The sequence below is a fragment of the Diplotaxodon limnothrissa genome, linkage group LG23 (genome assembly GCF_057381915.1).
Source record: "Diplotaxodon limnothrissa isolate DT_005_m linkage group LG23, D_limnothrissa_male_GT1.1, whole genome shotgun sequence".
In the NCBI taxonomy this organism is placed as follows: Eukaryota; Metazoa; Chordata; class Actinopteri; order Cichliformes; family Cichlidae; genus Diplotaxodon; species Diplotaxodon limnothrissa.
In genome coordinates this window covers 39,944,672-39,958,231 of record NC_140617.1, presented here as the reverse complement: position 1 = coordinate 39,958,231, position 13,560 = coordinate 39,944,672, and the positions used below count along the sequence as shown (strand labels likewise).

Sequence of the window (13,560 nt, the reverse complement as noted above, 5' to 3'; positions counted from 1 at the left end):
TTACTGCATATGTACATTAGGGCTGGAAACCAGATAAAATGATAACAATCAGGCATGGTCAATATAAAGTCAATAGAACTAAGTCCATCCTTGTTTTGGCAGACATCTGGAAAGGCCAATGGCAATAAGAACAGCGCTGAACCGAGCCGAGCCAATCATGCTTTTGGAATAGAATAAAGCCACGTCAGGATAGGCTGGCAGCTAATGTTTGGGTTGCTGATGCCGTACACACCAGAATGTTAGGAGTGTGAGTGAGAAAAAGACCAAATAACAATGGACAATGCTAATGACAACCCGAGCAACAGTATTACTGTACACATCAAACAAGACTTTGCAGTCCTGGACACCAAATACTGATATTTTATTAAATAAATGAAAACACTTTGGGAATGCTATGAACAAGAGAGCTAATCTCATGCACCTAAGTCAGCTGACCAAACTTGCATTAAATCAGTTCAACCCAAAAAACAAACAAATCATCCAACACTGGACACACTTAGCTTGTCAACTGTACCTCGTAATTTAGAGCAAGCTAACGGCTCGATCACACGAGTAAAAACAGAAGCCTCCTTACATCTACATAAAAGAAAAACAAAAAAACCCCCCAAAAACACAACTGCTCCTTTCGATGTGAAGGAGCAGCGGCTCTACTCTGAGCCGCTCTCGGATGGCTGAACTCCTCACCCCATCTCTGAGGGTGAGGAGTTCAGACTCAGGTTCAGACCCCTATGAGTGAAAGATCCAGGGAACAGTTCACCCTGCCTGGGACAGGGTTACCAGGGGCCTGCCCTGGAGCCAGGCCTGGGAAGGGTGCCCGAGGGCGGCCGGGCACAGCCTGAAAAAGGGACATGGGCACATCCTCCTGCAGGCCCACTACCCACAGGAGGCGCCGTAGGGGTCGGGTGCAATGTGTTCCGGGCGGTGACCAGGAACAGAAGGCCCTGGCGGACTGATCCCCAGCAACCAAGAGTAGTCATCATATCGCAAAATGTAAAAATGACAACTTCATCATATCGCAGGGTGTCTAGTAATTCTAACTTCTAGTTTTATCTACATTATTTATTTGGAACTGACCAAAGAATTCAGTTTTTCATTTAGTTTGTGTTCTTCTATAACACCTGAAGCTTCTGACTGGTCAGAATTAAAAATTAAATCAAATATTTTAACCAAAAATTAAATTACAACTTTGCATCTCAGGAGAAAACAGGGACCTTAAAAACTGGCATAAATAATGACTCGATTTATATCATCATAGACATCAACTGACATGAAAAGAATTAGATTAGATAAGATTAGAAAGATAAGATGATAACAAACATTCATGTTTTATTTTATGCATCTGTTAAAACACTTGACTCCAGGTACACGACGCCCAGCTTGAAACAATTCACGCAAGTCAAGCTGCCCGAGAGTCACAGAATTTACAGAAAATGTTAAAATTTTGTGATATATATATACTGTTATCGGGACGATAGATGTCTTATATCGGGATATGAGATTTTGGTCATATCGCACAGCCCTATTATTAATACACTACTGGAAAACTGAAAGCAAATTAGTAAAGCAGCTCCAGCAGCAAATGATTCAACACTGTGTTTGGAGTTGACTGACTGCAAAAGTTTCACAAAATAAAAGATTTATCAGCCACTTCTGTGAAATTAAATAAATAAATTTTAAAAATTCTCCACCTATCTGCCCACGCTGTACCCATGGAGGTAATTATAACAATTTATGCACTGATATTGTGTCAGAAACGGGCTATTCGCTGTTATTGCTCTCCAGTTATCCATCCGTTTAACTGTGACCATGAAGGAAGTCCGAGCCATGAAAAAAAATCAAGCACATGTTGTCCATTTCCCCTGCTGCACCAGGGCAAACAAACACAACCCGTGACCTCGCCTTGCACATCGTTTCTTTGGTGCCACACTGAGATCGCATCAAAGATGGCCCAGCTGGTGCTCGACACCGAGCGTGGCAGCCGTTCTGCCACTCCGAGCTGAGGAGAGCCAGCTGCTCAAGTAAGAGAAACTAAGATTGCACTTCCAAGCACATGCAGAAGGAGGGAATGTTTTATCTCTCGTCTTTGTGGACAGGCCAGTTCAACCACAGCTATTAAATGGAGAAATAACTACCAAACACACTGAAAAAGGACCTCTGTTTGCCTTTGTTGGGTAGCGCTGCCATTTCCAAGAAGCAGTTATGTAATCAAAAGCTTTTATTTTACACGGTTATCATTGTGATGAAAGACCGAAGGAGAAAATGCAGCAGCAAACACCATTAGGGAAAGAAAAACAGAGCAAAATGTGAAGAGTGACAACAGCCGAGGACAGATTTACAGCAATAATACTTGAGCACGTTTGGCTACGTCTGAAGACTTCTTATTTTTGTAGTTTAAATGTAAGCATGAGGTTTTCTAAATCTCAGCCTTGCAGATAAATTACTTGCTGTCTTTTCTTCAAAATGAGGAGATGTCATCAGAACTCATATTAGCAATTCCTTTGAAAACCAAAATTCTGAAAATGCATCAGGACTTGTTCTTGTCAGTACTGTAAGCAGTCCGGGGAGTGCACATACTGAAGCTACAAGTCTTCCAGAAGCATACACATACAAGTGCGAGTCTACCCTTATATACTGAAGAAAGATGCCCACAAGCAGAGGAAAAAAATAAAAATGGAAGATGGACACTAGTGCAGCTGTTCCAATTGCATCGCCACAACTTATTGACAAGAAAAACATTAAGAGTCTGGTGGTAAGTGATTCGCAAAAGGCATTATGCGAACAACGCTATCGTGCTTTCCAGACCAGGGAGGAAAAACTTCCAATTAACTAGAAGCACCTATGGGAGAATGATGAGCTGGTCATCAGTCAGGGCCAAGAATGCTGGAAATCTGCCGATTGCAGTTCCTGGCTGGTCAGTTGGCTTGATCTTGCTCAAGAACAAGACCAACTAAGTCTTGGGTTTGGGTAATAATTCTCCAAGCTTTCTGAAGCTCTATCAAAATTTTTCCATTGAGTTTTTCATTCATTTTTCAGATGCCTAACTCAAGAGATTAGCCAGTGTTTTGTCTACACATAACTTTGTAAAGAACCAATATTACATTTCATCTTTATGCACTTTGTTTCTAGCAAATTGTTCCAAAAACATCACTTGTTCAGCTTCCTTTGACTCTAAGAAAAATGCCAAAGATAACAGTTTGACAAACATAAAGCTGAGTTTTTTTGTTTGTTTTGAGCTATAAAACAAATACTTCACATATCTTATCATGATCTTCAGTGTGTCCTTAAAAACGTTGAGAAAACCAGACAAGTGACAGCCAAAAGAAGAAGTGACAGGCCTAAAAATCTATTTACAGCAGATTAACAGTATCTGAAAGTCATGTCCTTAAGAAACAGGAAAAACATCCAGGAAAGACCTGACACAAGACCTGAGAGTTGCATCTAGCCCTTTAGTAGATCATCTACTGTTCACTCAATCCTAATCACAAGTGGTCTCAGTGGAAGGAAGGGAAACAGGGAGAAAAAGAAAGTACGCCAAATTACACAACAACTGGACTGAATATCAGTGGCAACGGGTCTCATGGAGCGATGAACCCAAATTTGACATTTTTCAGCATGACTTGATCCGAAACACGCTGCCAATGCATTAAAAGCATACCAGGACAGAAAAGCACACAGTGAACACTATCAATCATGGACTGGCCTCCCCAGAGTCTGAACCGCAACATCCAAAGACGACCTTTGAATGTCCTTCAAGGAGCTTGGAGAACTGTTCCTAAAGACTGCTTAAAGAACTACAAGAAAAACTGCCTAAGAGAGTTCAGACTGTGTTGAAGAATAAAAGTGGTCACACCAAATATTGACTTTCAAGTTTGTTAGAATTGTACAAACTTATTTACTGTATTTCTATGCATGTTTGCTTAAAGAGGAGTGGCAGAAGTCTCACGGTGTGGTGGTTAGCACTGTTACCTTCCAGCAACCTCAAATCCAACCTGGGATCTTTTTGTAGTCTATGTGTTCTGTCCAGCTACTGTGGCTCACTCCTACAGTCTTAACAACATGCGTGGAGCTAGACAAATTAGTCATTCTAAAATTGCCTGTAAATGCCAGTGGTTACCATCTCTATGTGTTGGCCTTGCAACAGATTAGCAATCTTGTCTAGGGTGTTTTCTGCCTTTTGCCCTATAACAGCCTCCCCACAACCCTCAATTGGATAAGATGAAGATAATGGACGGAAATACTGAATATCAAATATTTGCACAATAGATTGAAACGTGGATATTCATTTTCTTCCATTTTACAATTGATACCAAACTGCTACAAAAAAAACTCAAAAATAAAACGATAGAAGCAAAAAAAAAAACATTGCTCATCTCAATTGGACTTCTGTACCAGAAATGTACGGTCAACATTTGTGTTGTTGCTGTGGGACAAAATTTAAATGTATAAATGTGTGGGTGAAAAAGTAGAGGAAAATCTCAAGTGAATAAGTAGAGAAACAGAAAATGCAAGTGCTGCGATGCACGTTTATTGCAGGCCAAAGTTAAGGAAGTAAAACCTAATCATACTTTGTAACACGATCATCTGATTTGGGATCACTGAAGGCAAGACTTTCAAAAAAGGCTGACTGTTGGAGCATGAATGGCAGGAGGGTTCAGCTGCCGTCATACATCGGATCGTTTTTCTACACAGCAGCTAGAGTCACATCTGCATTTTGATCATAAATAAGTGAGTAAACATGGTTTAAAATTGTTTTTAACAGTGGACACCCGATGAACTTGATCCTTGAGCTCTAGGGTGATATGTGAGGAAAAACAAAACAACAGAAAAACATGTCAATCTCAGAGAATCTCTGACGACATTTATAACCACTCATCACAGAGATCAATGCACATTTCAGAGTTCAGTTCTTCAGAAATGACTGGCCATGGTTATTTCAACAGAGATGGAGAAAAAAAGTGATATGGTCCTGTGAGCTATGACGGTAATAAGAATATTATGCTGAATTATGGTGGTTTTGAATGTCCTGGATTTTTTTTTTCCTTTCATTCATTTATTTTGAATGAATATTTAGGGTCTACCCTAGGTTTCTGGAGGGCTAAGGCGCTGCAAGGAGGGAATGCATTAGCATCTTCAGACTTTTTGAAGTTATCATCTGTGACAGCCGATTTTCTGCTTTTCATCATGAATTTATCCCCGCCATGGCAGCAGAACATGTTGCAGGAGCCATTGCAGGTTAAACTGGGCTATTTGAGCACTTTTGAAAACAGTCTGAAAACACTCGCTAACTGTTACAACATTAACGCTACAAAAAAAAAAAACAAGACCTCTATTTAAAAGCATTACCTGATCAATGGATAGTCTAGTCCCTTCATATTCCACAACCTTACCTTTTTATGGTTACAGTGGTCCCTCGCTATAACATGGTTCACCTTTTGCAGCCTCGCTGTTTTTGCAGATTTTTTTGTGCAATTTTGCATGCTGTTTGTTTTGGTTTGGTTGGTTTTTTGTTTTTGTTTTTTTTTTACAGTGCATTGTGTTCTGCGTCCTGATTGGCTGTAGACCATTGTCAGTCTCCTCCGTGCCGTGTCTCCTGTACAGTACAGAATGGTTTCACCTAGGGCTGGGCCATATCATACCGTTCACAGTAATACCGGTATAATGTTGGGTAACGATAAGAAAATGAAATATCGCGATAGAATATGGGTAAAACGCGCATGCGCAGTGCCTTTGTTTTCATACACACATGGCAGAAAAAGCATGGCGGCGACAGAGAATGAGAAGGGCGAAAGCGGATCGTTGAATGAAGCAGATGAACCAGAATTGGTTTACAAAAATGCTGCAACTTCAGTGGTGTGGAACTGGTTTAGCTTTCGTCCGTCAGATACACAACAAAGCACTATTTCTGGTAGAGCATGCTAGCGGGCCGTCGTTATTATTGTGTTGTTTGGAAAATATGGCACACTTAAAATCAATCCTTTGATTTTTCTGAAAATCGACAGTGTCCCTTATAATCCCGTGTGCCTTATGTATGAATTCTGGTTGTTTACTGACCTCGAAACGATTTTATGTACACGGCGCTCGAAAATCTGTCAAATGTTTTAGTACGACTTTGCTAAGCTACCAACTCGCGCCGCTTGATGGATTGTCGGAGCATTACAGCTATCGTAGGCAGGCGCCTCGCGGAGTGATAAGTACTGTGCTTCAACATAATATTAACGTATTGTGTGTGCATAACCTCTTTTTAGGTTTTGTGGATATTATACATGGTTATGCTGAGGATATGTCGGCCAATTTCCACTGGAAATGCCTTTTGGTTAAACTGTCAGCAAGGAATTTGCATTTTCACTGTTAATTTTTTATATAACTTTAATGCACATTAAAAAAAAACAGCTGCATGTTTAACTGAAAATACACTGTTGTGTTTTTTGCACTAATAAAGTTGTGGAGTTGTATTTTGTCTAATGTCAATTATATATTCAGTCATATCGTTATTGCAAATTTTCAAATGTATATCGTGATAAATGTTTTTGGTCATATCTCCCTGCTCTAGTTTCAGCTTGTCAAATTTACACAAATCTTCGATCGCTAGCATTGTGACTCTGAAGTGCTGTAGTGTATATTTGTACGTTTTCTCCCCAACAAACACAACAATGTCGACGAAACGTCTTGCACCGTAAAAGGCACCTGTGGATGCCTTTGGTTTCATTCTATAATACTGGGCTGATTTTTCGACCAAGGTTTGAACTTTGAGAGTGTTTAAACAAGAGAGAAAAGTGTAAAAATGTTTGTGCCTGTGAGAAAACTGTGTAGTGAGGGGTTTTACAGCCTTAAAACATCTATAATAGCTGTAAATGATAAAGTTGTATACTTTGCGGATTTCACCTATCGTGGGTTATTTTTAGAACGCAACTCCCGCGATAAATGAGGGAACACTACTGCTACAATAATATTAAACAGTAAGAACAATAATATTTGGTGTAATTATTCAATCTACAGAGATTCAAGACTACAGCCGAGGCCCAAGTTGGGAGTTGGGAGTTCGCCTAGTAATCGGAAGGTTGCCAGTTCGAGCCCTGGCTCAGACAGTCTCGGTCGTTGTGTCCTTGGGCAAGACACTTCACCTACCTACCGCCTACTGGTGTTGGCCAGAAAGGCCGATGGCGCGATATGGCAGCCTTGCTTCTGTCAGTCTGCCCCAGGGCAGCTGTGGCTACAACTGTAGCTTGCCTCCACCAGTGTGTGAATGGGTGGATGACTGGGTGTGTAAAGCGCTTTGGGGTCCCTAGGCGGGACTAGTAAAAGCGCTATACAAATACAGGCCATTTACCATTTACACTGCAGACAAATTTAAAAAATTCAGTAGTGGGCACCAGCACCTGTACTATTGTTTGATCATCCCATGTAAATAAACGTCTCTATTAAAAAAGTGGGTATAAGTCACAGACATGATGATAGCCATTTATTTCTAATGTCAACATTATATTTCGTTGACAGAATGTTAGAATGGTTGTGGAGCAGCCTGACCATGAGGAATAATGTTAGGTACAATGTGTTAGCTTTACAGCTAATATAGCGTTTATATATCACATTAACCACTGCAAACATTTTAGCCTGGCTCAATCAAAGCTAAATAAAAACAAATGAGGGGTGGCTCAAGAGTTTAGTACAGTGTATCTATAAGAGCTAGGCAGTTAATTAAAAATGAACAAAAATCACAGTCACAATCTGACATAATTTTGCACTTGCATTTATTTATTTTTTTAAACTTCTGTTAATACTTCCCCACATTGTATTCACATACTGTCCTCTTAAAAAAAAAATAAAATAAAATACCATAACCTGTGATTTCACATGACTCCATGTGAACGCATTTTGGAAAGCAGACATCAGACATAGTATGGTGGTTTACACATTTGCCCAACAAGCAGAAGATCCTCTTTTCAATCCCAGGAGGAGACACAAATCCTTAAGGATTGTGTCAAAAACAGCATCTGGTGTTTAAAATATTTATTTTATTATTATATTTAATAATACAAATAAACAGATCTGCTAAATCAAACGTGTAGCAACTTGCTGTTTGAACATTTGACCACAATCACCCCCCCTCAAAAAAAACATGGTCAAAGTCTTTTTCTTCTTTTTTTTTTTTTAACTATACTATTTGGGCTTACAGACTTTCTTTAACAGGATAGTAGGCAAGACGCACAGTAAACGGCCTGAGGGCGGATTTGAACTTGGGCCTTATGGCACATGGGTCACCTGCAAAACTCAGTAAGCTAAACCAGCAGCCCAACAAAAAGAACAAAAGCAGCATGCACATAAATAAAAACATTTTCCGATTTAGTTACATTTTAATTTATTATTGGTTTTATATGAGTGGTACAAACATTTGTGCTAGAGCAGCCAGGTTAAAACCACCCATATCTGGAACAACTATGATTGCCTGGTCAAAAACAGCAGCACTGTTGCAAAATTAACAACTTTTCATTCCCCCTTTAGCGCCTAAAACGAAGTAGAGCATACTCAACTGTCTGCAGTAGTACTTGTGAATGAGCCCTGTGCACATGCATAGTGTTACCCATATAGAAGCTGTGTACTACCTGATGGTTAAAAAAAATAAATACATTGATTATTTAACCTACATATGTAGTTGAACTCACAACACAGACATGGTCTTTAACTGAACACCTCCGTCAGCTCAGACTAATGCAGCTTGATTCCATAAAACATGTGCACAGATAAATCTGTTATTTATCTGTTATTAACCTCTGTCTCACTTCCACAGCATGTCTTTTATCCTGTCTTCCTTCTCTCACCCCAACCGGTCGCAGCAGATGGCCGCCCCTCCCTGAGCCTGGTTCTGCCGGAGGTTTCTTCCTGTTAAAAGGGAGTTTTTCCTTCCCACTGTTGCCAAAGTGCTTGCTCATAGGGGGTCATATGATTGTTGGGTTTTTCTCTGTATCTATGAAGCGCCTTGAGGCGACTTATGTTGTGATTTGGCGCTATATAAATAAAAATTGAATTGAATTGAATAAACACAGCTGTATTTTAATCTGCACTAAATGTGCCATCAGCTTGAAATAAGCGCCAAGCCATCACATACAAAAATATCCAAAACAAACTTCTATTTTCAGCTAGTGCACGACTTAATATAATGTGAGAACTTGGTCAAATAGGGCTGTGCGATATGATCAAAATCTCATATCCCGATATAAGAATTCTATCGTCCCAATAATGATATAAATCACAAAAATGTAACATTTTCTGTAAATTCTGTGAATCTCGGGCAGCTCGTCTTGCGGGAAGTGTTTCCAGCTGCGCGTCATGTAGCTGGAGTCGAGTGTTTTAACCGATGCATGAAACTATACATTTTTAGACATAAGTTGTAAAGGCCACCGTTTTCTTTGTGAGTATTTATTACACATGGTGCTGCGGGGAAAAGCCTGTTCTAACGTTTGAGTCTAAGGTTTATTTTTTAGCACCTGGCGGCTCTTTTTTAATTCTCATCCGTAAATAATCTGTTCTTTCATGTGATTCAGTTTATTTTGAAAAGTCTCAACAGGATATTGAGCTTTATTGTGAAAGGTTTATGTGGAACATAAACAAGCGGACACGCGATGCTGTTACCGTCATTGTTGCTAACAACAACGCATAAAAACAGGCGCTTGTCCGTCCGTATTGTTGTTATATAAAATATAAGAGAAAGAGAGAACTTAAAAAATTAATATAGCCACTACAGTGACCATCAAAACGATGAAAAAATATTGCCGTAAACAGTTTATTTTGCGACACCACGAAACAAACGATAGTGTAAAATGAAATGATAGACGTTTTTATATCGTCAAACAATATATATCGTTATATCGAACAGCCCTATGGTCAAATACCCAGATAACCTACCAAAGCAGTACTATGGAAGAACCTGAATATGTTAAGGACTATGGAGTGTGGCTCCGCCCTGCACAGATAGCCACAAGTTGGCCACTTCTCTATTGTCAAGATATTGGCATACTCTTAATACCATGGTATTTAGAGTACCTCATTCATGCAGGGGCGTATGACATCATTGCACACAACCTTGCCAACAACTGAACTGACCTGCAGTTGCTCAAAACAGTATTAATATGTTAATATTATTAACATTTTTATAGCATTCGGACATTCTTGTGAAGTACCTGTACTTGCAGTACATTTAATTTACTGGAGGGAGGGCGGGAAGAAAAATTCTTGAATGGTTTTTACAATACAGCAATACAATATTTCTGTCATTTATATTCTGTTTTAAATAATATCACCAGCCTTTATGAAAGTGATCCTAGAGCTCAGGCTTCGGACTGTTCTACATGCTCAATTTTAAAGATTTTTGTCACAGTCTTGCTGCTGCCGATGTGTCAGAACGGGGGATATTCCTTAATATGGCTATCATAGCCAAACCTGTTGTTCTAACATTCTGCAAGCCAGTCAGAAGAAAGTTCCCTTAAAGGGAGGGTTAGGTTGGAGGTACTATTACTTGTTTCAGACTAAACAATTCTCAAGATAAGATAAATAAGGACGATCATGACCTGCGATATAGGCAAAGCTACCTCTTACAGCCCAAGAACAAACATATGGAACTGGAATGAGCATAACAGACCCACTTTTGGCATTATTCATCATAAGACCAAGTAGTTTGTGGACACATTTTTACTCACTCAGTGGAAATACAAAAAGCTCTAGAGACAATCACTGATTACATGGCTGTGAAAGATGGGACTGGAATTACTGACTGATAACGCATGGTCTTTTTAGTAGCTGTGGGTACTGAGTGATTTGACGCTAGAGCAACCTTAATGCGAGGCAACAATGAGCTTCCATGGCCAATATCTCAGTTCAGGTCTACAGTTATCTAAACAAATGTCCTACAAAGACTTAGTGGCAGAAGTGTGGGATTCAGCTTCCAAGTGTAGCATGAATGGTGGCTGCTTTCTATCCTGCGTCCATGCTAATGACTCAACCAGTATGTAACAGTCAAACAGCATGTTAAATGTCTGCAACTAGCATTATTTAAGTTAATCCCTGTGGGAAAGAGCTGTCCTCTGTAAATGACCTTAACCATTTCAGAGCCACAGCACAGCCAGCGCCTCAGACGCAACAGAAGCAGCGTCCAAATATCTAGCTTTCACGTGAGTGTGTGTGGACTGAGGAGAGCACATGAACTCCACCCAAAAAGCCATCAGCCACACCCCACTCGAAGACCCTCCTTGCTGTAAGCATCTTGCCAACCGTCGCACTTAAGACACAGAAAAAAAAAAGCACACACCAAAGCTGAAAGTTTCTCTTCCACCTAGTTAGTCTAAATTTACGTCATTGCTGTCCGATAACGGGTTGTGATACAATGACCTAGTTCTGTCAAGCAACGTTAAACCCACTCCCATCCACAAGTAGACCTACCAACAGCGCGAGCGACACAACCAGTACAAAGTGCCAGACAGGGCTACTGTTCTGAACTAATAAGCTGCAAGTGGGAATGGAGATGTGAAACCCACCAAATCATTCGCATGTATTCAACGCAGAAAGCAACAAAATGAGTGAACATTGCTAAAGTGAGTGGCTCGTGAGCCCACCACATATGTGTTTGTTTGATGATTATTTTTGAGGGGAGTTGAGAGAACTATAAGGTAACCCCAAAACTTGTACATATTTTCTGCATGGACAACAACGGTATCCCACATGAAACTCTCAATCTGGTAAAAATTTGCTGTGCATTACAGCTATAAACCGGCTTAAATCAAATGCAGTGCTGTCAAACCTTAAATCCACATGGGAAAGGTTAACAGATCCACAAGTACTGGAAACTAACAGTATGCTAGAAAGGACCCTGCATTAAGGGTCCCTTCTAGCTTATATAAAATGTTTCTGAATCATGTCTGTTGGTTGTAGACAGCAACAAAGACACAGCTAACACTTTAAGTTAGCTGGACTGGGAAGCTGCCTATGGATACAGGGCAGTCTGTCAGCACTACAAAGAAAGAGAGTTCAAGCATTGTGCATTAATTGCCTTCAGCTTGGAAGCAGGGCAGACTTCTCTTGCGTTCTGCTGCTAACGCGAAAGGAACACTTCCCAGGCATCCCACACCACCTAGTGAACAAGATTCACGGATCCCCCACCCACCCCTAAAAAAAACAACAAAAAAACAACAAAAAATATATCACGAGCTGTCAGCAGCACTGTCTTTCTCCCCATCTTCCACAGTTCTGCGATGCATTCAGAAGAGAGGGCTTTGCTCTTTGTTAGCCAAGCGACATGTTAGGCACACAGGTAGACTGTGCCTGTTCAACACGCAGCTTCGAGAGCACATGCAGAGTCCAAGCCAGGGCCAATGGAAACTGTAAACAAAGGACCGTGACACCACCTAGGTCAGCGAGAGGGACACGTTTTTACGGAGGGCCGAGACCCGTGAGAAAACCCGAGCCACGCTTTAGCGAGCACACGAACGGGTCCGAAAAATATTCACGGCAAATAGGTTATATAGCTACCAGTGTCACTCCGCCATGTCCCGCCATCTTGGACAGGCAAGCCAGCCATTAACGTTACTTGTAACGTTTGTCAACTCGTTCACGCGGACACCAAACACACACACAAATGAGCGCAGCAGGCCCCCCGAAAGTGTTTTAAATGGGCCAACGTAATGCCATAAAACACTCCAGACTGTGCCAAAGACGAGACGAAATGCAATTGCTACGGGCACCAGCTAACCTTACCAAATAACGTCAGTGGTGCACCCCGAAGAAAGCTACAGCCTTTCCGTTACTCCCACCGATGTTTTCGCGACATACGAGTACCAATGTGTTTGAGGTTGGGTGGGAGGGATATCTTAGCAGCTACAATTACACAATTTCAATGTGACAAAACTTTACTCATTATAGTGCAGCACCGTTTCCAGTATGTGTTACACAAATCCGTGACGACGTTGTCTTGGTAGTGGTACAAGTACACGGGGCTGTATGGGATAGCTATTCAGCTAAAGGGGAAGGGCGGTTTCCGAAAAAAAAAAAGAAAAAGGAAAACATTAAGATATGCTAACTTTACGGGCAAATGAAGGGAGCAGTAGCTAGCCGGATACACGGGCGGGCCAGCGAGACGGCGTTAGCCGCAGGTGCAGGGTCGCTGTTCATCGGAAGAGGGTAGCTAACTAGCGAGCTAGCTGCCTGGCTAAGAGGGGCTGCGGCTAGCTGGCCTTGGTCTCCGTAGCGAGAGGGCCACTCAGACTGGCTTGCCACTTGAAAGCAAATTCACCGCCATGCACGACTAATGACAGATTCAAGAGAGTCCCGTAAACCCGGGTGCTGCTCGGTTGCAAAATACATCCAGTTAGATTCACTACCTTCATCAACAGGGCCTTCGTTCTGGCGCCATCTTCATGAAGCTTCTGAAATCCAAACAGTGAGCTGCAAGCAGAAGACAACACAGGCAGCTCAGTATCACTTGCAGAGCGGCTCGAGGACAATATCGACATGCAAGGCAAAATAAAACAATCAATTTTCAAAGTGTGCGTTCGTGTGAGTGCATGGGTTTACTGT

The 13,560-nt window shown here is 41.1% G+C and overlaps 1 protein-coding gene across 1 annotated transcript in view; it reads right to left on the bottom strand.

The window, feature by feature from the left end:
- Positions 1 to 13,560, bottom strand: part of LOC146608660 (lysine-specific demethylase 6A-like) — a 34,568-nt gene that overhangs the window by 20,508 nt on the left and 500 nt on the right. The window contains exon 2 of the mRNA XM_085347158.1: positions 13,365 to 13,428. Coding sequence (XP_085203284.1) covers positions 13,365 to 13,428 — 64 coding nt within the window. The remainder of the gene's footprint in view (positions 1 to 13,364; positions 13,429 to 13,560) is intronic.